This window comes from Sclerotinia sclerotiorum, genomic scaffold (assembly GCF_000146945.2).
Source record: "Sclerotinia sclerotiorum 1980 UF-70 scaffold_18 genomic scaffold, whole genome shotgun sequence".
Taxonomy (NCBI): Eukaryota; Fungi; Ascomycota; class Leotiomycetes; order Helotiales; family Sclerotiniaceae; genus Sclerotinia; species Sclerotinia sclerotiorum.
This window is the reverse complement of record NW_001820818.1, coordinates 280,201-307,704: the sequence shown is the minus strand read 5'-3', so window position 1 is coordinate 307,704 and position 27,504 is coordinate 280,201. Positions and strand designations below refer to the sequence as shown.

The following is a 27,504-nucleotide window of genomic DNA, read 5'->3' as shown; positions in this document are numbered from 1 at the left end:
ATATTGGTTTTGGTATTGGACCATGGATATTTGACCCATGCGTGCATTTATGGCAAGTATGCCGAAAATTGCTTTTCACGCAAAATTATGCAGGCAAAGGAAGGGTTTCTCTTTTGATGCACATTCGTCATTGTCAAATCTAACTTCTATGGCGTTCCATTTTTCATTTTTCATCATAGGGCATAGGATGGCATTCCGATTGCCTTTTTTTTTCTCCTTTTCTTGTCTTCAACGAAGAAAGGTGATAGGATAGGGCGTGAGCGGGGTGGGCGTATTCCTTCAACTTCATCTGCAGAAACATTGCGTTGCGTTGCGTTGCATGGCTTGCTTTTGGTCGGCATCTATCTAGTAAGCATAATGACTGGAACGTACGGACCAGATTAAGATCTTGATGGTGCTTGGGATATATGACTGGTAAAGATTAAAAAATTGAATGTATTGATGGACGACGATAGGAATAAAATGGAAACTCTTTTAAAACACGGATTTATGTTATTATAGATTTGTGATATTTATTTGTGATTTTGTCAATACTTTCTGTACCAATGCAGACGTGGCTAATTAATAGCAGCCGGGTATCATCCCATATCCAAACGCCATTCCCGATGTCCCGTTCATGCAATGCTCTATAAACAACCTTCCACCACCTCTTCACCCAAAACCCGATTCGAGAGCTTACTCATCGTCCCCAAAGCTCAACTTAATCTTCTTCCCCTTCTTCGCAGCAGCCTTAGGTTTCTTCTTTTCTCCAGCCCCAGTTTTGGTACTCTCTTCCTTCTGTTTCTCAGAGCCATTATCAGTTCTCTCCTCCTCCTCCCCCTCAGAACCCCCAATAATCTTTCCCACCTTCCTCTTCTTCCCCGCTCCAATTCCAATTCCACTTCCAATTCCAGTTCCCACTCCTCCTATTTTCCCATTTACAGCAGTCTCTTTCCCCTCTTTTCCCTTTTCCTCCCCTTCTGCATCTCCCTCTCCATCTTTCCCCTCCCCTTCTTCTTTTTCTTCCCTTTCCTTCTCCCGTCTTTCCCACTCCTCTTTACTAAGCGTCTCTCCGCTTACCTCGTCGAATACCACGGGTTCACTTTCCTTCTCTTCGTCTTCGTCTCGGGGTTTTGAGGGACGGGAGATGCTGAATTCGTGGCGGCCGTTGGAGGAGGAGGAGTTGGCTTGGAGGCGTTGGAGGAAGGGCGGGAGTGTGTTGTTGTAGGAGAGGTTTTTGGGAGTTATTTTGGACATTTGGGGTGTGGGTTTTGGGCACTGGTGGTGGGGAAGTGATGGGATGTGGGTGTGGTTTTCTTTGTGTTTTTAAGGTGTTTTGGGATTGTGGATGGATTTTTGGTGATTGGAGGAGGTTAAAATGTTTGAGTCTTGATGTCGATATTGGATTTTGATATGTGATGGGAATGAGACCTCGGGAGCTATGGAAAATATACGGCGGGGCGGAGATAGCTTGGATGGTGGTTTGTGTGGATGTTCGAGATTAGATTATTTGCGGATGGCTGAGATGAAAATAGATTTATTAGTAAGAAAATGTAGGGATTGTCCAATGAGAGTGCGCATATATGTACATATATCATCCGTACATTGGATGGAAAAGGAGACTGGCTTTTCTTTCTTCCAAAAGGATGGATGAGTGAAATGCTATGTTATAGGAATTCTCCGATTCGGTGGATGTGCTTTGGGAGTAGAACGGGTTTCTAGAATAACCTTATGTGAGTTCGACGGTTCGACAGGTGGGATGGTGAGATGATATCAAACATGTATGTGGATTTTGAAGCTCACAACTAGGTATCAATGAGCTTATCATCAGTCATACCAGATGTCCAGATAATAGGTAGCATCACTTGTCACTTATCTTCAATGATCAAAGAGGTTAATTGATAATTGAAAGAGGATTCTTTCCTGGGGGAAATGGGCCTACTATATCCCATCCTCCACCCATCTGCCCGAGTAGACATTCAGACTTCCTCAATTCATTCAGGGGCATATCATATCCTATCTAGTACGTAGTTAATAGCAACAAGCAACCTTTACTTATTCTGTCCATATGGATTATCGAAACGAGGTTTGGAAGAGGCAATAACAAGGGTTACTTTCTAGCCAAGATTCTATTTTCTCCGTGATTGTTTGCCATCTATTCGTATCAAATGCTCATTGCTATTGCATGGAGAAATCAGCCAATTGAAAGCATTCTCTGTTACCAAAAAACGGGTGAAGGCATAATTGTCATGCAGTAATTTTTCAGATAAAATCAGTTTGTCAATATTGTTTCGTATAGGATTCTCCTCCTATCGTTCTCGTTCATCTCAAGACTTTCCTCTCTCCACTTTTAAGGATCCCTAACTTTAATCTATAAAAAAATAATCCCACCCACACACCACACACGAAACACCAAACATCCCAAGAAGTTAAAAGTTAACACCTCTCTGCCCTGACAAACCCTTCTAGACTCCACAACCCCAAATAACCACAAACCACAATCCACCCCATCTCAATTCCCTTTTCCTACCCTCAAGTCGTTCTAGCCCACCATCCAGCACACGACAATTTACAATAACGAATTCCTCTTTGAAATTTCGTGTCATAATATCTTCGAATTCCTTTCTCCCATCAACATATCGGATTTATTTCTTCTATGTTGGCGGCAGAAACCTCCTCAATACAGTAGACGGACGCGTCATCGCAAAAGTGTTTCTATCTTCGAGGACAACTCAACGTCCAGCCGCTCGTTACAAAAGCATTGTCGGTTCTTATTAGGAAGCAATAGAGGCTGTGCCAAACGGAAAAACGGCTTAGGATCAGTTTCGACTCGACCTTCAACTATACATACATCTTTTCAAATTACTTTTTGTAATAATTACCATTAATCGATCTACGGCACGCAGTGGATAGTGTCCTTTTCTAACGATCTGGGGTCGAAATAAATCCCCCTATCTCAATATTTTGTCCTCGAAACGATCCTCAATTATCAACAATCACAATGGGGTTTGTACAGAGGGTCATGAAGCGCATGCCTTCATCGACACAATTACCATTGGATGATGGGAAGGAGAAGTCAAAAGTCACATCTAGATTGGCATTTTTCAGGCGGCCGCTCCGATTAAAGGGCAATTCCAGTATCTCGATACCTCTCGGTGTAGTTTTATTATTTCCATGTATTGTCGTTGTTTTGATTTTGGTGCTTTTCGTCCGACATCCTAAATCAGGTGTGGGAATTTTAATGCCAGCTGGAGCACCACCAGCTATCAGGTATGTACTCTTCTTCTCGTTCATTCTTACTCTTGGAATGCCATGACCACTAACTTGATGTGTGATTACAGGAGGATCAGTGAACAACATGATAAGGTATTCGTGACGGGATGCGCAGAACCTGATACGAGTCAACCAAGAGCCAATGCAGCATTCGTTGTGCTGGCAAGAAATAAGGAGTTGGAGGGAGTTATTCAATCAGTGAAATCTATCGAAAGACATTTCAATCGGTGGTATCATTACCCATACGTTTTCCTTAACGACCAAGAATTCAACTCGACATTCAAAGAAGTTATTCAAAACTATACCAGTGCGCCGTGCGAGTTTGGAACTATCGACCCTAAGCATTGGGGATTCCCAGATTGGATCGACCCTAAAGTCGCCAAAGAGGGTATTGCAAAACAAGGTGATGCTGCCATTATGTATGGTGGTATGGAGAGTTATCATTCTATGTGCAGATTTTATTCAGGGTATGCATTTATCCAGTAGCTTGGGCTTGAGGAGAATGAGAGAATGCTGATGGTACTAGATTCTTTTACAAACATGAGCTTCTGGCTAAGTATGAGTGGTACTGGCGTTTAGAGCCAGAAATTAAGTACTTCTGTGATATTACATAGTATGTTTTGTTTTCTCAGGCCAGTATTGAAATGAAGCTGACGAATTTTTAGCGATCCTTTCCTCAAGATGATTGATGCGAATAAGACTTATGGTTTCACCATTGCCGTTAAGGAACTGAAGGAGACTGTTCCAAATATCTTCCGTTACGCATCTGCATACAAACGAGTTAACAACATTACATCTCAAGGTTTATGGGAAATGTTTATCGAACCTCCACCTGAAGAGCCAAAGGAGGTCCCTGAAGATGATCCAGCTTATAAAAGACCATTGCCCGAGGAAATTCTACGAGGTGATCCATCCCGCGCATCTTTACCAGAAATCGATCCGGAAGCTATGGAAGGAGAGAAGTACAATATGTGTCATTTCTGGTCGAATTTCGAAATCGCTCGACTTAGTTGGTTCAGAAGTAAGGAATATGAGGATTTCTTCCAAATGATGGATCGCAGTGGTGGATTTTGGATGGAAAGAGTAAGTTAATCTTGAGGGTATATTTGATTCGGACTAACAACATAGTGGGGTGACGCACCCATCCATTCTTTGGCCGCTGGCGCTCTTCTCGCCCCTCGCGATATCCATTACTTCCGTGATTTTGGCTACAGGCATACAACGATTCAGCATTGTCCAGCAAACGCACCCGCACGCCAGAGAGCGCGCGAACCTTTTCTAGAAAAGACTACACTGGACGAAAAGAAACGAAAGGAAGAAGATGAGTACTGGGATAGTTGGGATCCTGTAAAGGAGAATGGAGTGGGATGTAGATGTAGATGCGACACGGATATTGTGGATGTAGAGGGCAAACAGGGAAGTTGCTTGGCGGAATGGGTAGATGTTGCAGGAGGTTGGGCTAGTCCTTGAGAGGATCAATTGAACAATGAGCGTTAGGATAAGATATATTGAAGGATGCTATGTCATGCCACGATTGATGTAGGAAGTGAAAGGGCTCCGGAAGAACCTTGAGGATTGAAACGGGAATGAATGGCGGATGACGAAATGAGGAATTGGTGGCAGGGGAAATGGAAATGGAAAATGGAAAGAATTGGTTGGGATTGTAAAGGATGTGATGTTGCATATTATCTTTTTTTAACTGTTCATTATTCATGATGAGAAACACAAAATTGGTTCCTGGTCTGATTGAATTTTCTGATTTTTTCCCCCCTCTCTTTTGGTTTTGTGAAGTGTGGAGAGTTGGTTTGTGAGATATTTGTGAGAGTGAGGTTTGAGGTTTAAGGTTTGAGCTGGTGGTGTGGAGGGGGAGGTTGATGTTGTGTGGTGCGGATGGAAATGAGTGATGGATGAGTGATAGAATTAGAATTATAGGATGGTTGGATATATGTATGTATATACGTATTTCTAAGTGTATATGTATTCAAAATAAATTAAATAAGTAGATATATTCTAATAACTAATTATAATATCTGAACTCAGCCTAGGTAGGTAGACTGTGATATCTGGATTTGGTAGTAAGGTGAGAGGATGTTACGACAGGTAACAATTAGGTCACGGGATTAGTAATAACACGTGATGCGGGGACTCGAAGAGAGCGAAAGGATCGAAGCTCGATCCCCTGGCTCCCTTCGAGCCACGAAGCATGAAGGTCTATATAATCAAGATGGATTTCCTTTGTATAGAGCTTCGTGCTCAAGATCAATCATTTAGTATACTCTACTATTAGTTACGAATTGCATCATTGTCATTACTTAAGTCCCTGCTTGACGCCTAGTTATAAACCACCTCGAGAGCCTAGAGCACTTCCACGTGATCTAGACGGCAAACCTCGTAACAGAAAGTTGAACAATTACTAGACTTATAAATTAAAATCTCAATTCTTAATTTAAAAAATCACAATCTCAAAAATAATATTCTTTATTATTCAATAATTAATTATTTACTAATTAAAGAATAATAAAGTTTATTAATCGCTGAATGGTAATTTACTAATTTCATACTTCCTTCCATTAGGTGAGAACTGAAAACTTATTCTAAATACGTTTGTAAAGGTCGATCGCTGGTCAATTCGGATTTTTTTCCGAATTTGAGATGCTGTTGTGGCTGGACGTCATAATCTCTTCCTTGAAGAACATGTAAGTCCTTCGAAATGCTTTATCTTTTTTGGTTTCGGAGAGTGTGCAGCTGGTCACGCTGTCGCCGATATCGACGCTAAGAGACTTGAGAATCCCTAAAAAGATACCTTTGTAGTATATTTCGACTAGTCCCAGCCTATTCCGCTGACTTCTTCGCTTCCATAAGTACTTCCGCGTAAGTCTTTCCAACTCCCTGCTTTATTTCTTCCTTGGGGACGTCACGATTCTCCGGAATATCTTTAGAACACTCGTCTAATTTCTCTCCCCTGGAAAGAATTTTCGTGTAAGAGCTACCTGGTGTTTCTTTCGCCTTGCTAAACTTATCATTGTGCGAAGTACGTTTTGAAGAACTCGCGTTTTGCTCGGCTGATTTATTTGATCCCGAAAGTACTTCTCCGGAAAGCTTTTGAGCTCCCAGTTTCACATCCGTTTTGGAGGGTTCGGGTAGTTTTTGAATGTTATTTGAATATTGGAATGGTTTTCTTTTCGGTTCTGGGATCGCAGCTGCAACCTCGTTTCTGTAATTCATCACAGCTTGACGTGCTTCTTCGGAAAATTCCTGTGCTTCGAGTTGTTCGGCTGCTTCTAATTCCGATGGGGCTTTTGGTTGGGCTTCTACTGATTGAAGCCACAAAGCGCATCCCCTATTTCTTTCTTCCCATTCACCAGTGATAGTACATGGAGGGACATCAGGAGCTAAGAGAATGTTAGAAAGACCTCTCGATAAGTTTGTTTTATACGATATACCCTACAAACTCCCCAGGTAGTCTGGGTTAGTATAGGATGTTTCTTTGCACAATTACTCAAAACTTTCATATATTGAGACCAAACATCAAGATTAGGGTGTTAATATCTATTCCTAATGCTCAAGAACAAAATCAGGAGTGGGAATATATTATTCGCTAAGAAAGGAATCTGTTTACTTACAAATTTCTTGGTTTGGCAGGGCTTGAACTCTAAAACCATGAAGCGCATTGCTTGTTTCAATGATCTTCACTCGTATCCTTTGGATTCTCCATGACTTATCCTGGTGCAGAAGGAGCTTGAATGCCGTATTTTCGTCCAGGAAGCACTTTTCATGTGCTTCGACATCTTGGAAGCATTTTCGGCAGATTACATATTTACGAACTAGTCTGTACAGGCTCATTTTGTGTATTGGATGATGATTCTGCAAAGTAATGTAGGTGATTTGTGGTAAATGGTGGGACGTCGTTAAGGTGGTATAAGGATGCGAGTTTGCTGGTTGATCGAACTTGAGAATATCTTTTGTAAGATGGAAATGTTTTAATATGTGAAATTTTTCAATTATGATGGATTTTTTAGAGAAGAAGAATATTTTTGTGGAATGAGATTTAAGAGAGTTTATATGTTTCGATCACTAGTGTACCCCTCATGAGTATATGAGGTCGTTCGTGACTAGTGAAGCGAGCTATTGCAAACGCCCCTGCCTCCGTCATATGTTAGTGTAAAATCTAATTTTTGGGGGGAGGGTGGAAAGTCTTGAGCATTTAATCTATCAAGATGGTAGTAATTCTAACAGTTATGTGTAGCTGGCCTGTCTTCACAGCATGATGCTAAGAACTATCAAGTTATGTGTGAATTGTTAAAATTATTAATAATCATATTATTGTCTATGTCCTATGCAGGATCATAGTCAGGACTGGAAATGTGGTATTGGTATAGCGAGGGGTATGGTACATGCCAGTCTTTATTGTTGTTAGTGTAGTAAATATTAAAATCTAGATTTATTAATTCGATCTATTCATTTCCTTTTTACCTTAAAAAATTCTTTATAGTCTAAATTAATCGTGAATTAGTGTTGACCTCCTGGGATCTTGGCAGCATATGCATATAAGGAGCAAACAAAACTCAACTTTTAATTCATTCTTTCCTTTTCGGTATACTGTTTGTTTGCTTTCAATATTTTGATTTCAAAGCACTTTAATTCCGAAGGCTGAATACCTAACCCTATTCCTTCATTTTTTGAATATATACTCACAGCTTAACTGCTTAGCTAGAGAATCAATCAATTCAATCTGATGCTCTTTCTGGTCTCAAGAAACCCAATAATTAGCGGATAGATTTTCGACCGGACTTTGGACCAGACTCTAGACGGCTTGGATACACTGTGTCTAAAACTACTTTCTGGTGCCAGGATCTGCGTTTCATTAGCCGAATTGATTCAACCAAATTGTGACATGACAGGAGAGATTTTATATAGAGTATAGGAATCAGATAGATTTAGCGGTATTGGTGATATCTAATCCCGGGTTCCGGCACAACATATTTCCTACCGGCGTTTGAACATGAAGACAGGAAAACTTGATGGCTGATGGCTAATGTTAGTGCCACCATAGGGTGTCTCCTCAAAATTTCTAATACCAGCTATTACAAATCATCATGAAAAAGCAGAAAACCAAACGTTGACAACATCTTATCTTGCGTTTCGTATCGAAGGTGGTTGAATCTAGGAAGATCAGATCGTTGTTGCCGGTTATATCTCCACAAGCGAGCCATAGGCTCACTTTCATTGGCCACATCAGCCGACTATGAAATTAGTACAGCCCTAAACCTTAACCTTTAATTTTAGCTTTGAACTATAACTTATATCATCCACGCCAGAAGCGGCGAAGGAGAAAATCTAGCTGTAGTTCATCATGATGTTTTGTATTTTATTATCTTTATACAAGTTTCTAATTGTTGGTACGAGAAGGATACGGAAGACGTAGCACCCACGGATTACGTAGGTCCTGTATGTCTAATTGTATTCTGTCTAAAGAGCTAGCTACATATTGAAAGTAGTAAGTCTTATATAGACTTACTAAAAGAGCTAGTCTCTTTCGCGTTCGCTTAGTTCTTTATTACAGTAGTAATTGAATTGAAGTCATTCACTTCGTTCACACACTAATAGTAATCGAAGTAATATAATATACAATTTAATTTTCATATTTTTACATGGAATCAATTATATATATTAAGATAATTCAAATATATTGAAATAATATCGAATATTTCAACATCGACCATTACAATACTAGTTCATACTACTCTCATCAGTAATTCCAAAATTCATAAAAAGTCTTTCTTTGCGGACAACTTCAATAGTAGGCTTTTGATGATCGGCATTTGGGCTTCGATAGTATCTAGTTTGGGCTGGTCGAACACACGTCGCGGCTTCCATGTGCATGACAATCAAATGACTCTAAACAGTATGTATCGGGCTTCGCTAGATTATTAGTATTTATTTAAGCAACAAGCTTGAAAGTTTTAAGTTGGTGGGGGGGAAGGTTCAGGATACTTCTAGCTCAATCTGGTTTCAAAGATTGGTGAAACTTAAAATGAAAGAAGATCTACCTCAAACTTCCAGATGATTATTGCGCAAATCATATGGTCTAAACTTATTTCATCTATCGTTAAGGTAGAATTTGAGATGATTCCATATTTCTCAGTTCGTGGGTCTTACTTGAAATTACATACACCGACGAACAGGAGATGAATCTGACAGTTCCCTTGACATCTATCTTAAATATTCATATCTCCAAACAAAACCCCCAATATTCTCTGAAGCCCCAGTTCCATCCTTGATCATGAAATTAGAGTGTCTAGGCAGATAATTCGCCATCGGAAAATTATCAGATGTAATTTTCAAAACTTCATCCAACCTAGCTTCGACTACTACTAGGCCAGCGTGAACGATGTTGGCCATCCGCCTTCGCGCTATCTTAAAAACTGTCAGGATGAGTCTTATCATTTACAAGTACAGATACGCAACATATTGGGCAATATCTAATAAGTGTGAAGACCGCGAAAACCGCTCAAAAGTTAGTCGGGGGCTAACTACTTACTTATTTATACACTTGTCAGGATGAGCCTCGTATATACGATTGTAGATATGCAACATATTTGAGCAATTCCTACTTATTGAAGATTTTGTGGAACACTTCGAGAGCAGCCGTAACTAGTGATCACCTCTCAATCTTAAACCGTTAGATGAATTTAGAGAGTCAATGACTAGCTATCTCTTGCTCTACTAGGAAAGGCCTGTCCCTAGAGAATCTTTACCCTTTTTGAAGTTAGCCAGCCCCATTCCGCAAGAAATGGACTCGATAACGAAAAATTACATTTCTTACATCTATCAGTAAGCAACTTTAAGCATGAGTATGAATAAAATTCACCGAAACTCGCTTCCACTTTGGAATCTCGATAAAATCGACAGGTTCCATTGGGCTCAAGTGAAGCTATTCTGACCACTCAAAGACTACACTAAAACCATATTAGGAAAGGCTGTCAAGAGATAATTAGTTTAATGACTCTCTGGATTCCTCTATTGTAAACTAATTCGATACATGTGAGGATGAGCCTCCTAATATACTAATACAGATATACAACATAATATTTGAATAATTCCCCTGTTGAGGATGGTGATTGAAAGAGCTTGTAGAATATCCTAAAACTAATATAATTAGTGATTATCTTTCATTCATAAACTAATAAATTAATCATAAACTTATAAAGAATGAGCCTCATAATGTACGAATACAGATGTACAACATAATATTTGAACAATTTCCCTTTTGAGGATGGCGATTGAAAGAGCTTGAAGAACATCCTAAAACTAACGTAACTAGCGATCACCTCTCATCCATAAACTCACAAACTAATCATAAACTTGTAATGATGAGCCTCGTAATGTGCGAATACAGATGTGCAACATATTTATATAATTTCTCTTCAAGAGAACAAATAGAACACTTGTATAACACTTCAAAAGCTACTATAAGTTGCGATCATCTCTTAATTATAAACTATCACAATCTAGTTTATACTTGTGAGGATGAGCCTCGTAATGTGCAAATATAGATATGCAACATATTATAAAACCCCCCTTCAAGAGCTATGAGTGGACCATCTCGTAGAACGATCCTAAAGCTCACTGGAGCTGCCAGAACATAGATAGGCTTCACTTCTTCACTAGATGACTATCACTAACGCGTCTTGACTTCAATCATTGGACTAGCTTGGCAGATTTACTGAAAATTCTTTAAGAATGGAATGATCAAGAATCATACTAGCAAACAATCTCTCCTACATCCCAGAATCCCCCACAAGAGAACCAACCCAATCTCTTATAAATGATTCCCTTCCAATTCCACCCCAATTCCATCACTTCGAGATACCACATTAGAGTTTTCCTCCAAATCAGAGAGATTTTAAGATTTAGATTTAGGATATACATTCAACCTCGTACTTCTCCCTTCATCACCACCACCTAGGTACGAATTAGATTATCCTCCCCTATCCCTATCCCCACCACTCTACTTCCCAAATAAACAAACATCTCATCACTCGATATGATATCACCTCTTACCAACAGAAAAGCGGAATTTTTGTCCTTGGGTGAGTTTGGTCTTTTGCCAATATCAGTACTAAATATCCAACCCAATACAGTACCCAATCATCATGAACATCACAACCTTATTCCAACTCCCCTATCCACCTATTTCAACTCGCAGCTTAGAATGCTGAGAAAAAAGAGAAGAATACAATTCCCACCACCAAAAGCAACCTCAACTCCAATTCACATCTATCTCTTTACCTACCCTATCTATTCAAATCCCAAATTCAAATCTCAAATCCTAAATCCCAATCTCCAATTCCTCATTACCTTCTTCCCCACAACCACCCAACCACCTCCCTTCGCTCCAAAAAACCCTATACCCACCACCAACATCCCAAAAACCAAACACATCTCACTCTGTTGTTCTCTTCCCAATTTTGATTTGACATTCAATTCGAGTTTGAAATCCAATTCCGGTTCCAAATACACTATACCCACTATCTTCCATCTCCTATCTCTTTTCTTATCACCTTCTCTTTTCCCTCTCCTCTCCTCTCCTCCTCCCCTCTCCCACCCACAAGACCGAAGTTAACCAAACTAACTTCAGATCTCAGATCTCAGATTTCAAAAATCAAAAATCAAAAATCAAAAATCAAAAATCAAAAATCAAAAATCAAAAATCAAAAATCAAAAATCAAAAATCAAAAATCAAAAATCAAAAATCAAAAATCAAAAATCAAAAATCAAAAATCAAAAATCAAAAATCAAAAATCAAAAATCAAAAATCAAAAATCAAAAATCAAAAATCAAAAATCAAAAATCAAAACAGATTCTCCCGAACCACAGAACCACAGAACCACAAAACGTGAAATAATCGCTTCACATCACAAAAAGAATAGTCTAGCACCTCATTTTGAAATTTGAAAATTGACCCTTATCCTTCTATCTACAAATACACGCTCTCTCTACTCCTGCATCCCATTCATCTACCTTTAAAAGTTAATTATAGGTAGGTATGTTGACTTCCATTGTTCCATCCCCTCATCGTCAATTCCAGTGTTCCATCCTTATATCAAAACCCAGGCATGCCCATTCCATCCATTCCCATCATCAATGCTATACATAATAGTTAATCATTCAAGTTCAAGTGATTATTTTTGAACGCCAAACCTTCCTTATACTCCCAGATCAAGCTCCAATCACCTTGGATAGACCTTGATATCCCGAATATACCCAGTCCCGCGCAATTTTTATGCGATACCCTTTATAAAAAGTCATAAAGATATATACTCTTTCAAGCCCACTTTCCTAGTAACGCCATTAGACCCGCTCCAGCAACCATACATCCAAAAGCAAAAAGCATCATCTTCATTGAACTTTTACGCATCTCCTGATTGAACATAAATTCATGTGCCATTAACTCCACCAATCCTGTATATATGAGGATTCCTGCACTGATAGAATCAAACACACCATTAATAATCATAGTCTTTTGACTACCTGGAGCAAATGTTGTACGAACACCTAAGCCAATGGCAATCGCAATGGGTGTTGTAAGACCATAAGCTGTTCCCAAAGCCCAAGGCATCCAGCTCTTCGTTTTCGGCCAATGAGCAGTAGCAAGTCTAGCCCCAAGACCAAGACCTTCAAATGTTTGATGAAAGACGAGGACAATGTAAAGAATATTGAAATCATCACCTGTGACGGCAAGTGTGAGACCTATAAATATGGAATGAAATATGACACCAAATTCCAGAATGAAGATTGCGGTCATTTGAGCAGCGAAATGATCGTCATCTTCATGGTGTTCTCGTTGATGCCCAAGATGATCCTCACCTCCAGGAGGGTATGATAAATCATCAGGTCTTCCTGGAATGCTGGATCTGACTTCAGATGGTCCTTCTCCAGTTGACTGCCTTTGAGTAATCGAGCTTGCATGATCATTTTCTAATACTGCACTGGATGCTTGAGGGCTATTCGCAGCTTCTGACGGTAAAGGCGTTCTTAATGTGCTATGCTTCTCATTCCGGGTATTTTGTTTGATAAGATCCCTTGCAGGATCGGCGGCTTCCAAATCATGACTATCCTGTCCGAATACATCGTATCGTGAAGCCATGAGCTCAATGAAGAACATGCTGAAAATTGTCATAAGGGCAATTCCTTCTGCCCAACTGTAATCTGTAATTGGACCCGTTAAACAGGGTGAGGACAGGTTTTCCGTAGCGGGTGCCAACAACTGTAACGTGATTAGCAAAAATCTCAAGGATATGTAACCATTTCACATTGGTTCGGGAATGACAGCTGGAATCACAAGACTTACATGTATAAAAGCGGTAGCTATAATCACACCCGATCCGAAATATTTAGTGATAAAGAATGCCAGAGGCGGAACACTCATTCTTTTTGTTCTTGCTGCAGCTATTGGTAAAAGAGCACCTATAATTTGTGTTAGCCGAAGGTATCCTTGAAGATGATAGCCCATGTGTGCCAATCATGAGAAACATACCCATCATAGACCCAAATCCAATAACGAATATCGAAGATATCCGCACTCCCATTCGGCCATCATAATCATTTCCACTGCCACATACAACCTCGACTGTATATTCCGACATATTTACTGACTGCCGCTCTGTTTGCAACCCGTGGGTATCCTAACTACCCCAACTGATGTCTGACTTGTGTCTGCCGTCTTGCAGATATTCTTGTTGAATATCTGGGGCAATTGCTATGAGCCCTGCAACTTTTTGCCTTTAAAAGCCTTGTGAAACCGTTGGAAAAAGCTTCAGCAATATCGAACGTCGTCAAGTATATATTGACCGGAGGAAACGATTAAGGATATCAATTTAGCCCAAGCTTAGTTTGAAAAATTCAAAGGTTGTATCATCATCCTAGGATTTGCGTAGCTAGTCAGAAGAAAGTTTATTAGCAGGAAGCAAGTTATTTTAGCTGGGGGAAACGGTCGAGTGTTTAAGAGATATGATTGGTAATGGAAAGTAAATACGGAGTAAGTACCTATTTAGTTATGTAGGTGAATGAAATGTTTGTGAAAAGCTCGAACAATCAACCAATTTATGTTGTTATATCACGACTGGATCTTCAAGGAGGAAGAAAATCAATACATATAAAGTAAAAATCTTATATACAGTTATGTCTCTGCTTATAAATTTCACCAAAGTATATATGAAAATAGAAGGAAAGATGGGAAAAGGAAGTTTGTAGCTAGTATCGCCAAGAAGGATGAGGGACGGAGATATCTGATATCTGATACCTGAGATGTCGTATGTTGTATGTTTGTATGTTTGTATGGTATGATCACTGATGAAGGGATCTAAAGATATCAATTGCATCCATTCTATTATAGCTTGCATCAAGACTACCGGACTTGGTAACCTACTAGTAAAATCTAAAAAGAAAGTGGAGGGGGAAAAACAGACCGGTGAAAGATTAAACTGAGAACCTTGATGGGTAGATTAGCTAAGCCGAATGAAGGATACTAAGCACCTCATTGGCTCATACGATCAATACAACGGCCAAATAAGATTCATATTTATTATTGTCCCAAACAAGCCTTGTGATCAACCGGAAGTCATCGAATCTGCTTTTTTTGATTAGATATACAATGTAATTCTTGTAGATACCTCATCAGCCGAAAAAAGCCTTAAACTCCTCGAAATCCTTTTCTAGACTTTCCAAGTGCTTTACAGATTACTACGTCACGTTTATTAATATCAATACCGAGAATCTGTGTGGCTGATTATCGAGACTAATAAATTCTTCTTATACACTAAGTACTTAGTAGGTATCAAATAATATAGGGTGAAAATAGATAGGTAGTATGGTATCGACTTGTATAACATTACCTCCCGCTGCGGGACGTACTACTGGAGGGACTGCAGGTGTTTACTATGAGATCATTTGACCGGTGCAGCAGCGGCTGCGCACATAATATTTCTTTGGCTTGTGCACGAAGCAATCCATTGTGCATTGCATTATGTCGATCATCATTAGCTTCAACTCTATGATATTTTATTTTGGTATTTTGCAGCCAATCGGAAGGGGTGTCCGACTTCGGGGAGACAACAAAGGGAAATATTTAAATATCACGGGATCAGCATCTTCGGAATATTTGTCCGAATCTCCATTCGAGTCGTGATTCTTTTGGCGTTTTATCTCGTCGCGGATGCCTACCTCCTCAATCCGATTCCATGATCGGGTCCAAAGATCTTATCCTACGGAGTACATGCTTTGCCTTTTTACTGACTACCTAGACAATCTGCTGATTCTGTAGCGCGGGATCCTTAGATCATCTTAGTTGACCTATCGTCCCGTGTGTGACCTGTCGTACTACTACCAGGTTGCTCTCACAATTTCTGATTGCGGTGTAGCTTTTTTAGCCCATGCTATCCGTCAAGGTGAGTCTGAGAGAGCTTCTCATTCGAAACTCGATTTATGCCAAGAAATGAATGCACACTTGGCGATACTATGAATCCGATATCACCAATATAGCCCTCAAATATAGCTCCCACTATCAATGTGCTGCATTGATATGCCCTTAGCGCCCAGACCGACATATTACTGTACTCAGCTACTTTAGCCTCGTCGAAAGGTCTTTCAAGCTCTCAAGTGATACCTGATCATACGATCTCGGCCAACAAAGTGCAGTCCTGTAGAACGTGGCTGTCGCCATTTTGAAAAGCCTCATCGTTCACGAAGAGTATTGCAATTCCAGTCCCAGGGCTCTGAACGGTTGATCTCTTCTCTTCATGTCAATCGAAGTTCCTAATGTGAACAGCAACTCCTTGACTCTCCCCTCCCACACCAATCCCACCTTCAAATTTTGATCAACCCTCGCTTTCAATACCCCTGCGACCTCCTCAGGTTTCTTTTCTTTCTCTAGGTCTACCTCGTCAAGTCTCCATGCAAGCTTTGCTTCCATACTCCTTTCTCTGCGTTCCTCAACCGGTGCTCTCATCTTCCATAATTCGCATCCAAGGACTAGGTCGCTCTCATAACTATAGACATTAAAATCTAGCCTTGAACATAGAGACAAGTTTTTGCCTGCTCTCACAGCATACGTCGAACTAATGTTTCCCATCAACGGATTGAGCGTCAACGTCGCTGTCAATGGAATTCCTCTATGCGCCGGTAATGTCGCAAATCTTCCCCCAACACTGACACCTCCCGATTTATTCAACGTTCCATAATATAGCTCCGCCCCAGCACTAAATCGTCCATAAAACTTATCATCGATCCTCGGCATCTGTTTCGGCGGCTCCGTAACCTCCTTCCTGGGATCCGGCCCAAAATTGTATAACCCCCTCAATCCCAATAACCCTCCATCGGTCGAATACAACGTCTCCGTACTATATTTCCCGGTGTCATACTGATGCAGCGCCAATATCGTCCCTCCATTCCTCAATCTGCTATCACTGACAGCCGTAATCCTCACCTGTTGTGTCGGAGTAATTCTTCTCAGATACAACGCTTCAAGCGTGCTCTGCGGTAAATAAAGTCGTCCATATAGTAACGTATCCCGTTTGTCAATTCGTCTACCTCCGTGCCATTGTTCCAACATCCATGGTTCGTCGACTCTTCTAAGTTCTTGGATTTGTCGATACCCGCGTATTATCTCATGCAAGTCAATCTTTGCACTTTGCGCGGTGGTGCGAAGGGGTAATGAAGAATAGAGGTAGGAGAGAGACCCATCCACAAGACCCACGCTACCTAGCGCATACGAAGTCGCAAAATTGGGAGAACTAAGGGAGGAGAGATTGAATCGTAGACCGCCTGGAGTTTCGAAGTCAAGTAATCCTGTATTCCAGAATCATCAGTGAAGTGGCCTTCTAAAAGCTGCGCAGGAAGACTTGAGGGTAGATAAAAGGAGAGGTACCTTTTGCAGTAGCCGTCAACTGCGAGTATGAATTCTCATAGTTCCATTTCGTCGCATTGTAGAATGCAAACTGCACATAATCCATAAACTCCAACATCTCCAAACAATATAGACTCGAGAATCAACACATCAATCTCCTGCATTTGCCAAAACCCAATTCACAAACAAAGTAAACATTTCACACCAATTCCATCCCATCCACAGCACAAAAACCGGAACAACATTTACCTCACGCCGACCCTTACAAAATTCCCACCCCACTATCCCCTGATAAGCCTAGCTCCAAATCTTATCACTACCTATCGCAAGCTCGTGAAAAATAAAAAATTACCTCGAATATCAAAAACCGCATTTCTCCATCCATCTACCATCTCTCGCCCACTTCTTTCCTCAATTAACCACAACCACCACCACAATTCCCAATAAGCACAATGCCTAAATCCAAGCGCGCGCGCGTCGTTCACCTTACCAAAGTCGACAAAAAGGGCAAGGAGCTGTCGCTCAAACTCTTTGCAAATGTGCGCGAATCGCTCGATACTTATCAGCATTGTTTTGTGTTTAGTGTGGAGAATATGAGGAATACTTATTTGAAGGATGTGAGGAATGAGTTGACTGATTGCCGGTATGCTGTACTTTCTATTTGAGCGTTTGACATTTGCGATGTGGAAATTAGGATTGGTGAATTTCATCATTGAAGTTTGATATTTGCGCAGCTTTTCAGGAAAGATTAGATGGTGAAGAGTTAAATATTGGCAAGCGGAGTGGCAATGAAAAGGAGTGCAAGAAAGAATCGGAGACGCTGAATGATCTGAGATATTGACAACCATTTTGGAATGCTCAATTGTGGGAATAAATGCTAACCTACTCTCCATCACAGACTCTTCTTCGGAAAGACAAAAGTAATGTCCAAAGCGCTCGGCAGCGACCCCGCTTCCGAATATCAACTCAACACATCTTTACTCTCCCCTCACCTAGTCGGCAATGTTGGACTCCTCTTCACCAACCGCGAACCCTCCTCCATCATCACCTACTTCCAAGAACTATCTAAGACAGATTTTGCTAGAGCTGGAACCGAAGCTAGCAGAAACTTCACCATCCCCGCCGGGATCGTATACAGTATGGGAGGAGAAATTGACGCTGAGAATGATATCCCAATGGCACATAGTTTGGAACCGGAATTGAGAAGGTTGAACGTACCGACGACGTTGACCAAGGGAAAGATTACGTTGGAGAATCCTTATTGTGTTTGTAATGAAGGGGATGTTTTGGATAGTAGACAGACTAGATTGTTGAAATTATTTGGAGTTGCTACTGCAGAGTTCACTGTTCAATTACTTGCGTAAGTTTCCCTTCCTTTTCTCCTTCAAGCCTTTGCGCTGCCGGATTTCTTGTAATCTAAAAATCTAACTCCGAAATAGGTACTGGAGCGCAGCCAACCAAGAGGTAACAGAGATAGAGGCTACGGAAATGAGCGAGTAAAAGCAGGGAAGAGAGCAAAAATCATATTGGGATCGTCGTTTCTGTTCTAAACTATCATACAGTCAAAGAAGACTAGACTATGAGGCGTTTACCGGCGCCATGTTTTTGTTATGGAATATGTGTACTTCAAAAATTAAAACAGCAATTTCCTGAGTGCTATGCCTGAGCTATCCATCTTACCACAGGAGCTTCATCTTTTTCCTCTTTGATCGTACATATAAAGAGCCATATATCTAGCTAGGTGACAAATTTGCTAAAGCACTAGATGAGGATGGTCAGGTGGTACCTATTCCTTACCTCTGATCGTACCTCCCATGATCAAAGTAAGCCTCCAATGCGTAAGAGAAACCAGCCATCTCATACCAAACCATTGAGATAAAGGTCGAATTTCTGCATGTCGAGAATGCGGGAAAAGCATTTGTGAGATCAAGTTATCATGGTGAGAGAAGGTTGATCGTAAGCGGAAACTACTTTTGACCGTGCTATGAAGATGCTGTCGACAAGTATGCAAGTAGATTAGGCGACAACACTACCTTGAGTGAAAACTTTTATATCGAAGAACCGCTTACCCCTGGTGAGAAAGGGAGAAAAGATGGGAGATTCGGAAAAACCCACCACAAGACTGTTGAACCCACGGGCCAGTCCTGTTGTACCTAATACCTTCGTAATTTGCGAGGATCCTCCTCATAGCCATTACTGTCATAAGGTCTCTTTCGTGAATCGTCTTCGCGTGGTCGACCGCCGTATCCTCCATCTCTGGGTCCGTCTCTGGGTCCATCTCTATCACGGTATCCACTACCGTCTCGGGGTCTTACCGGCTCCATATTGCTGCCACTGCCTCCGCGAGGAGGACCTCCATCTCGATCACCATAACCACGGTTGCTGTTGCCACGATATCCTCCAGATCTGTCATCATATGAGCGGCCTCCACGAGATTCATACCCACCACTTGGTCCCCCGGGGCCATTACGATCTGGAGATCCTGCACCGAAGCCTCCACCTCCTCTTCCACCATAACCGCCGCCACCACCAAAACCTCCCCGACCACCACCTCCTGGGCCAGCTGGTGCATTTGGGGGAGCATAGCCATTAGAGCCTCCATACCCACCACGGTCACCTCTGTCACCAAAGCTTCCGCGGCCTTGGTAGCCAATTCCTCCTCGTCCACCACCACCACCACCACCGCCAAATCCACCTCGATCGAAACCTCCTCTGAAGCCGCCACGACCTCTACCACCCTCGAAACCGCCTCGGAAGCCGCCTCGGAAGCCACCGGGGCCTCCAGGAGGGCCATTGAACCCACCAGGACCCATGGGTCGTGAACTGGCAGTCTTCGTGTATCCACGACCTCCAAGTCCTCCTCCGAGACGGCGTGGTAGCCAGCCTTTCACAGTTCGACCTCTCTCGACGTCTACCTTGATTCGACGATCCTTGATTCTGATACCGTCACAGTTTTCTAAACCAGCTATTCACGAAGCGCGAGCAAGGCGCGATTGTTAGTCATTTACCCATATTCATATACCTTAATCTGGGCATAAAGGAGTAAAGAAAAACAAAGACAAGAAAGTGGAAACACCAAATCTGTGTGCCAATTGCGCAACAATGCCATTGGTGTATGGGGGGTATAGGGTGTGCTCGGCTTTACCTCTCATGTCCTTCTCTCGCTCGAAAACAACAAATGCGTAACCGCGATGCTTTTTGACCTTCTTTCCAGGCTTTTCATGTTGGTGGGTATCGACAACTATGCGAATCTGCAAGATCCCGATATTAGCATATTGCATTAAGCAGTATATTTTTAGGAAGCGCACTCTTTCAATAGGTCCGAATCGACCGAACTCGCGCTCCAAGTCCTTCTCAGTAGCTTCATAATCTAGTCGACTAACAATAAGTGTTTTGAAGGCATCACCACGAATGTTAGGGTCCTCTGATGGTTTGACTGTATAACCAAAACATTAGCAATAGTTCAACAATTTCAAAACTAGAAGATTTGGAGATAAAATGTTGATGTAGAACATGAATGAAGGCCCTCACATGTTTTTGGGGCTTCCTGAATGATCTTTTCGTGTGCGGCCTTCTTCTCCTGTGTGACACGGTCCTTTCTCTGAAGCCAGCTCTCTGTGGGTGTATATTGATCGGTCTCCTTATATTCCTTAAGAGCCGGGAGATACGCAGCAAGACCGCTCACAGCAGGAGTTTTGCGATTTTCCGGAGCATGGTCTGAAGGCGGAACCCATCGCAAAGGGGGTCGAGGCGCGAAAAGCGCGAGGAGATTTGGTGGAAGTTTATCGGTCATTGTGACTTATGAGCGATTCCCAAATTTTTCAGATTGATGAATCTGCAGCTTTCGGGATAACTACCAAATAATTGTGTTAAATTAAATGATGATACAGTTTGGAGAAACTGTGTCGCGTCGCAAATGTGATCAGGCCTGATGGAGACCTGAGATTTGAGCTCCGAAGCTTAAAATATCTTACTCACGTGATTCTAAAATTATCAATTTCGAACCTCGATATGTAGAATGTATCTGAATTCTGGAATTTACATTTTGACGTCAGCACAACAGTCAATATGAGGATTACAGGATTAAGGAAAACTACCGTTAGCCAGGTATGTATATCATCAGTTTATGCACGCAGTTATGTTAGCTAACAATGAATTTAGAATGGTGTCGGCGCCTTCATCCTTCAATGCACACGAATGGATTTTCATTACTGCGATTGGGCTGGCAGTTCCAAGGGCATGAAGTGAGTTGTATCCTCAAACTTCAAATCTGCTCCAATACTTATGATGACATAGTTCCTTCGTTAAAAACACCCTCGCCGGCTTCGCCAAAGCCAATCCTCAAATCGAAATGACCATTTCTCCTCGGCCCTCCAAACACCCAGTTATCATTGGACATTATATCAATGGTCGTGAGAAAGCTATTTGCGTCAGAAATTTAGAACCGGGGCAGATATTAAAAAAGGCAGAGCTGCTAAGGGATGCGAGTGGAGAGAAGTTGAAGAGGGTCAAGAAACCTGTGCGAAGTATCAATGAGAGTGTTAGAGGTATATGGAGTCCTTACCATAGTGGTGGAATTAAGGTTTGAGGGAGGAATGAGAAAGGGTTGTTGTATTATACATAACAGCATTACTGGCGTTAAGGATAGGAAATCGTGGGTTCCGATGGTCCTATGTCGAACAGTTTGGATGTATGGAATCCATGTTCTTCACACTTTTCCCCCGTTTTTGTCGATGTTAGCATCTGGTCTACCTATTTGCAGTCTCATAAGCCATATCTCCGGTCCATTGCCTCATTAAGGAAGTCACGTCGTGTCAGGGAAACAGGGGCCGTGGAAATACTCCGGACCTATATCATGAAAATGAACATAAAAAATGAACAGGACCATCAGTGCTTGATAGGATCAAAGATTCAAAGCTGTCCGAGGAAGCATAGAGATTACATGTCAGCTTGGTATAGTGGAGCTTGATTCCTTCACAAGATTTGTCTATTGCAACCCAGAATATTTGTCCGTACCATGCTTCAAATTTTGCTATTACAATGGTCATGACTATTCAAAGATCTATCGACACATTAGAATTTTTACGCACAACAAGCACGGCATTCCAACTTGGCTTCAATATAGATAGTCCCGAAAACTTTTTTTGCTGTCTACTAGGGTCCAATGCCCAACTAAAAGTCGTAATTCATCAAATCCTAAAACCACTTACAGGTGGCTGTTGATGATATCAACGAAAGCTGGCTTCAATGAAGCACCTCCAACCAAGAAACCATCAATATCTTCTTGCTTGCTCAAATCCTTGCAGTTCTTCTCACTGACACTGCCACCATAGATGATTCTTGTCTCTTCTGCGGCCTTCTCGCTAACCTCCTTCTTCAACCAGGAGCGAATAGCGGCGTGTACCTCTTGTGCTTGTTCCGTGGAAGCGACCTTTCCGGTACCGATAGCCCAGATTGGCTCATATGCAATGACGATCTTTGACCAGTCTTGAACCTTATCCTTAACGGCCTTCAATTGTGCAGTAACAACCTCAATTGTCTTGCCAGACTCTCTCTGCTCGAGTGACTCTCCGCAGCAGAAAATAACATTGATTCCTCCATCGAGGGCAGCCTTGGTCTTAGACGCTACAAATGAATCATCTTCTTGGAGGACGACACGACGCTCAGAGTGTCCGAGAAGCGTCCAGGTAATGTTGCTATCCTTGAGTTGCTCAACGGAGATTTCACCAGTGAAAGCTCCATTTGGCTTATCAAAAACGTTTTGAGCTGCGACCTCAAGTCCGGGTCTCAAGTGCTCGCGGGTAAGGAGAAGGTAAAGAGCGGGTGGAGCAATGACAACCTCTATTTGGAAGAAATGTTAGCATAACTCTGATCTGGAGCCTATGAGCTTGGAGAGGAATATGTAAGTCAGGGAATCCTTCATACATCCTCAACAGAGGACGTCAACGAGGAGTCAATACATACCGGTATTTGGGTCCAACTTTGCATCGTTCAAGTATCCAACAATCTTCTTGATGGATTCAACAGATCCATTCCTGACAACAAGAGTAAAAATTAGCTGAAATCTTTTTTACTTGGCGGGGGAAGGGGAAAGTAAACAAAAGCTCTCACATCTTGAAGTTACCTCCAACGAAAAATTGACGAGGCATGATTCCGAGTTTTCTGGTAATTCGAAAAATGATTTGATTGATTTTGGGGGTAAGCTGATATGGATGAAAATGAATGTATCTTTTAATATGATTCTCGAGGAAGATGGTATAAATGATATCAAACTTCTCTTGAATCGGCAGTATTAGGAGTGGGGTGCTCTCGGCGGGACCTGACACTCTACAAGAGTCCAAACCCCGCCAAAAATCGTCATTCGGTCCAAATTTTGTACGGAGACCTCTTTGTCGTATCAATGCAATGCATAGAACTAACTACATTGAATCCCATCATATCACCGTTGCATTCAAGAAAAAGGATCAGCTACTCTTGTGTACATCTTCTACTTCACTCTGCCTCTTCTGCATCGACATATAGGACTAATAATTCATTAATCCGGAACCAAATGTAATACTGACATTATCATCTCAAAGGTCCAAGTGCCATCAAGGGTGTATTTGTCAATGTCCAATTGCAAGCTCAAATATGCACAAAGGCCAAGATTGATCCTACCAAAACTGCCAACGAATTGAGCTGTTGTGATGTATCAATGAACCGAGATGCATTGTCTCGGGACTTCTGATTGTACAATTCATTCTTGGGCATCAATGTGCTTAACTTATCTCACGCCATGGAATATTCATCTCACAGAAATGTCGCCCACCTTAAGAAGTTTGCTTCCCTTATGGATTTAAAACCTGCAATTGGCACACATATTTCTTACTTTTCATACCGGAAAGTTTTATTTTTATAAAAAAACGAAGAATTGCTATTACCACAGCTTTTAGTGCTACATGTATCTACTGCATAGGAGGAGTACTAGGCACTTTACGACCACAAGTCGTCAATCGTCCATTGCTTCCACGCTGGAGGTATAACTTCCTGCGCCATTGGTCCATCCATTTACCATAAATCAACACCAGTTCCCGACACCAATTGATACACAGTAAGTGCTACTAATCCATCCATAGGGATTCAGTCTCCAAGACTGAGAACGCTGAAACAATAACACATCGTGTCAAACTTTAAGAAAAGTAAGGCATCCAAAAGCATACAACTCGATTCAACGAAACCTCGACCTATGTGTACGCACTATTACTGCTGTAACTAGAAGCATACCGAGGTCGTGGTGGACTTCTTGGTGCGAACGGATGGTGATGACGAACTTGAGGAATCTGAGGGCGAAGGCCTGTAAATGGGATTCTACGGGGGATTGAATCTCGGGCAATATAATTCTCGACGTCAGAGAGTCGGCGTCTATAAGCGGCCTCTCTTGGAACTGGCCTCACATTCCGTATGATACTAGGCGCAACGTCATCTTCATACAGATCATCAGGGTGTCGATCACTGTATAGTGGTTCTCGACGTCTAGGTACGGCCCTTAAATATTGAGGCTCTACATATTGGGGCCCTTCCACCATCGTGGCCTCCACACGTTGACGAGGTGGATAACGGGGCGCCGCGGTGTTATGCTCAAGTTCACGAGGGCCAGCCGGAACCACAGCTCTTGAAGGATCATCGATAATGATTGGTCGCTGTGACTGTGATAGATAGTACTGGGCAGCTGCCCTTTCTTCCTCTCTGCCCTGTTGAAATGCTTGAGCAATGGCATCAGGAGCAGTAAGTGGGGCAAATTCTCCAGCAGAAGGAGGCCTTGGTTCGCCGCTTCGTCGAAACTCTTGAAATATAGGCTCAGGCGACTCGCTTTTGTGGGTATAGTATTTCTTATGGTGCTCCCGTGCACGGTGTCTGCTATGGCTATGTCCTCTATGGCTATGTCCTCGTCTGCTCCGCGAGCTATTCTTTCTTGAGCGTTCATCTGACCGAGAACTAATGCTAGTGGCCAGGGAACTGCTGATTGTTGAGGCTCCGGTTGAGTCTGTGTCGCTGTCAGATTCGGAATCAGAGTTCGAGTCTGACTCATAACGAGCTGGCCTCTGCCTGCTTCTACTTCTAGATCTGCCGCGGTTACTACCATTGTGTCCAGGCGTACGAAGAACTCCTACGACAGCTGGAGGTTGGTCATTTGGATTTGGTGGTGGATTTGGTAGCGGAATCGGTGGCGGATTTTGAGGCTGGGGTGGCGGCATTGGAGGTCTCATTAATTCCGCCAATCTTTCTTGTTTGTTCTTCTCGATGAGTTGATAAATGGCCATGGCATTGAATTGATCCCTGACCGCACGTTTTACTATCACTGTGATTACAACAGTTTCTCTCACTTTCTTGTGGTATCTCTCTCTTCTGTCAAGCTGGACAAGGGACCAATCAAAGTGTTGATCCGGTTCCTCGCCTTTCAATCGATCCAAGAGCCTATTGACTTGAGCCTGCTGGTTAGGAAACAATGCTGCCTTTTTATCTGCTATCGTTTGTAGGGAGTCTCTCAATTTTTTTATTTGCGCAGCAATATCCTCTTGTGATAAAGGCTCTTCGGTTACCACAGCCTTTGCCCAGGTGGATTTCTCCTTTCCAGTCGGTACAACTTTCCTGATCGAATGGACCGTATATGTCGTCAACAACTTTCTGCACGCTGCATCGTCAAGTGGTCGTTTCTCTGTGGCGTTGAGGTCAACTATGTGGGAAGAAGATTCATGTCGTGGACGCATAGGCATTTGCATTTGTGGCGGAGGTGGACCACGACCACCCTGACCTGAAGGACCTTGGTGACCCTGAGGAGGCCCTTGGAAACCTGGAGGAGGACCCTGAAACCCTGGAGGGCCTTGAAAACCTGGAGGAGGACCCTGAAACCCTGGAGGTGGAGGAGCTAGACCAGGAGCACCCCGCCCCATTGCGCCTGGCTATCATGTTAGTAGTGTCAAAAATCGGGAATAAATCTACCAAAGAGCTTACCGAGAGGTGGAGGCGGATGGTCTCTAGGCTGTGGATGGTTCATCTTGAAAGGTGGGAGTAACTGTATCGTGTTGATATTAGATGTGAGTGGTAAGGTGGGACGTTGGTGGAAATATTACTGACATCGAACTCGATAAACGAGCTACAGAAGAAAATAGGGGCGATGGTGCGATTATAAGTAGAAGCCAAAACTCGGGTTTGGGCCGCAATTCCTTCTGGACACCATAAAAGTAGCTTGTAAAGCGAAGCTTCGGCGAAAACCTTATTAACAAAAAGATGCTAGGAGTTTTACATTAAACTCTTTTATTATCCTCTAGGTTGATTTGTAGGAATGGAGGGGTACAATAAAAAGATGTGGTAGTGTTACACAACCGACGAACAGTCACCGAGTAGTTGTATTACAAAACAACGAAACAGCAAGACCGTGCAAATAATCCCCAATTCAATTACGCATTTTAGTTTAGTGAAGAACTATTCTATCAAGAAGGCATGTGCCGTTTTCAACGCCCGGGTTGACTTTGTCATGCGATAAGGCTTTGGCTTATGCATATTTTCAAGGTCATTGAAGAAGGCTGTGCCGCCCGGTGTCTGAGGCTCAACAACTATCACTCTCAGCTACAGGGCGGAATTGATAGGCATATTTTAGAAGAATTGATATGCCCATAGTAACATGGACCAATCGATAAATTTGGCGTGTCACCGAGTGTTACATCCGCAAATACACCACAATACGCCCTCGCACCCATTTGATACATCATGCGATTTCTGCAAAAGTATGAAATACTAAAAAAACTAAAAATCGAGACACGGCTGACCAGAAGAGATATCAAGCTATCAAGGATAGCCTGGTTGGATTTTTCTCTGTTCAAGAAGTGGGGACCGTGGATTGATGAATTTCTTCGCATGTTTTAGCAAGGCAAGATGCAAACCACTTTGCAGACCTTCTGCCTTCTTTTCATGAACAAACCACGAGAGGCCACACAAGGGATTGAGTCACTTGGCTTTTTTTCTGGCCCCAGCCGCGTAGCTATTTGGTGAAGGGTCGAATTAAGATGACAGGACGGATTTCTTAAGCCAGCTTCGAATTGGTTACAGCATGAAAGAAGTAAGTCGAGAGTTGATAGTGAAGATTTAATTAACAAATCGTCGCAATATACCACACAAGAGAACGATTTGTTGAAATCCACGCAACTCAAACTTGCTTTGGACTGGAATTAAGCTATCTTTCGGTGATAGCCCTCCGTCCTCTTGTTGCAGATGCATATGCGGTCAATTACTACATCATCTTTTTAGAAGCCATGAGTAGGTATGGCGTGTATGTTATACAGAAAGCTTATATGCCGCCATATCGTTGA

At 42.1% G+C, this 27,504-nt stretch overlaps 12 protein-coding genes across 12 annotated transcripts; 4 read left to right on the top strand and 8 right to left on the bottom strand.

The window, feature by feature from the left end:
* Window positions 1–675: 675 nt before the first annotated feature.
* On the bottom strand, window positions 676–1,236 carry SS1G_11442 (predicted protein; the record flags this gene model as incomplete). The annotated part of the gene is made up of 1 exon (XM_001587400.1): window positions 676–1,236. The coding sequence occupies one exon, from the start codon at window positions 1,234–1,236 to the stop codon at window positions 676–678; it is 561 nt and encodes a 186-aa protein (XP_001587450.1).
* Window positions 1,237–2,980: 1,744 nt separating this feature from the next.
* On the top strand, window positions 2,981–4,722 carry SS1G_11441 (hypothetical protein; the record flags this gene model as incomplete). Its single annotated transcript, XM_001587399.1, has 5 exons — window positions 2,981–3,249; window positions 3,321–3,719; window positions 3,779–3,865; window positions 3,918–4,335; window positions 4,381–4,722. 5 exons carry the CDS (start codon window positions 2,981–2,983, stop codon window positions 4,720–4,722), a joined length of 1,515 nt encoding a protein of 504 aa, XP_001587449.1.
* Window positions 4,723–6,084: 1,362 nt separating this feature from the next.
* Window positions 6,085–7,095, bottom strand: SS1G_11440 (predicted protein; the record flags this gene model as incomplete). Its single annotated transcript, XM_001587398.1, has 2 exons — window positions 6,085–6,644; window positions 6,876–7,095. The coding sequence occupies 2 exons, from the start codon at window positions 7,093–7,095 to the stop codon at window positions 6,085–6,087; spliced, it is 780 nt and encodes a 259-aa protein (XP_001587448.1).
* A 1,546-nt stretch (window positions 7,096–8,641) lies between these two features.
* On the bottom strand, window positions 8,642–9,849 carry SS1G_11439 (predicted protein; the record flags this gene model as incomplete). Its single annotated transcript, XM_001587397.1, has 5 exons — window positions 8,642–8,733; window positions 8,994–9,148; window positions 9,426–9,465; window positions 9,498–9,691; window positions 9,794–9,849. The coding sequence occupies 5 exons, from the start codon at window positions 9,847–9,849 to the stop codon at window positions 8,642–8,644; spliced, it is 537 nt and encodes a 178-aa protein (XP_001587447.1).
* A 2,731-nt stretch (window positions 9,850–12,580) lies between these two features.
* SS1G_11438 (hypothetical protein) lies at window positions 12,581–13,901 on the bottom strand (the record flags this gene model as incomplete). The annotated part of the gene is made up of 3 exons (XM_001587396.1): window positions 12,581–13,522; window positions 13,607–13,722; window positions 13,793–13,901. 3 exons carry the CDS (start codon window positions 13,899–13,901, stop codon window positions 12,581–12,583), a joined length of 1,167 nt encoding a protein of 388 aa, XP_001587446.1.
* A 2,093-nt stretch (window positions 13,902–15,994) lies between these two features.
* SS1G_11437 (hypothetical protein) lies at window positions 15,995–17,276 on the bottom strand (the record flags this gene model as incomplete). The annotated part of the gene is made up of 2 exons (XM_001587395.1): window positions 15,995–17,100; window positions 17,180–17,276. The coding sequence occupies 2 exons, from the start codon at window positions 17,274–17,276 to the stop codon at window positions 15,995–15,997; spliced, it is 1,203 nt and encodes a 400-aa protein (XP_001587445.1).
* Window positions 17,277–17,610: 334 nt separating this feature from the next.
* SS1G_11436 (mRNA turnover protein MRT4) lies at window positions 17,611–18,658 on the top strand (the record flags this gene model as incomplete). The annotated part of the gene is made up of 3 exons (XM_001587394.1): window positions 17,611–17,801; window positions 18,057–18,518; window positions 18,598–18,658. The coding sequence occupies 3 exons, from the start codon at window positions 17,611–17,613 to the stop codon at window positions 18,656–18,658; spliced, it is 714 nt and encodes a 237-aa protein (XP_001587444.1).
* Window positions 18,659–19,311: 653 nt separating this feature from the next.
* Window positions 19,312–20,951, bottom strand: SS1G_11435 (hypothetical protein; the record flags this gene model as incomplete). The annotated part of the gene is made up of 4 exons (XM_001587393.1): window positions 19,312–20,095; window positions 20,213–20,409; window positions 20,467–20,594; window positions 20,690–20,951. 4 exons carry the CDS (start codon window positions 20,949–20,951, stop codon window positions 19,312–19,314), a joined length of 1,371 nt encoding a protein of 456 aa, XP_001587443.1.
* A 404-nt stretch (window positions 20,952–21,355) lies between these two features.
* SS1G_11434 (mitochondrial 54S ribosomal protein MRPL51) lies at window positions 21,356–21,746 on the top strand (the record flags this gene model as incomplete). Its single annotated transcript, XM_001587392.1, has 2 exons — window positions 21,356–21,402; window positions 21,455–21,746. The coding sequence occupies 2 exons, from the start codon at window positions 21,356–21,358 to the stop codon at window positions 21,744–21,746; spliced, it is 339 nt and encodes a 112-aa protein (XP_001587442.1).
* A 618-nt stretch (window positions 21,747–22,364) lies between these two features.
* On the bottom strand, window positions 22,365–23,307 carry SS1G_11433 (triosephosphate isomerase; the record flags this gene model as incomplete). Its single annotated transcript, XM_001587391.1, has 3 exons — window positions 22,365–22,999; window positions 23,123–23,193; window positions 23,270–23,307. 3 exons carry the CDS (start codon window positions 23,305–23,307, stop codon window positions 22,365–22,367), a joined length of 744 nt encoding a protein of 247 aa, XP_001587441.1.
* A 256-nt stretch (window positions 23,308–23,563) lies between these two features.
* Window positions 23,564–23,885, top strand: SS1G_11432 (predicted protein; the record flags this gene model as incomplete). Its single annotated transcript, XM_001587390.1, has 2 exons — window positions 23,564–23,636; window positions 23,737–23,885. The coding sequence occupies 2 exons, from the start codon at window positions 23,564–23,566 to the stop codon at window positions 23,883–23,885; spliced, it is 222 nt and encodes a 73-aa protein (XP_001587440.1).
* Window positions 23,886–24,381: 496 nt separating this feature from the next.
* On the bottom strand, window positions 24,382–26,192 carry SS1G_11431 (predicted protein; the record flags this gene model as incomplete). The annotated part of the gene is made up of 2 exons (XM_001587389.1): window positions 24,382–26,093; window positions 26,150–26,192. The coding sequence occupies 2 exons, from the start codon at window positions 26,190–26,192 to the stop codon at window positions 24,382–24,384; spliced, it is 1,755 nt and encodes a 584-aa protein (XP_001587439.1).
* Between the last annotated feature and the right edge of the window lie 1,312 nt (window positions 26,193–27,504).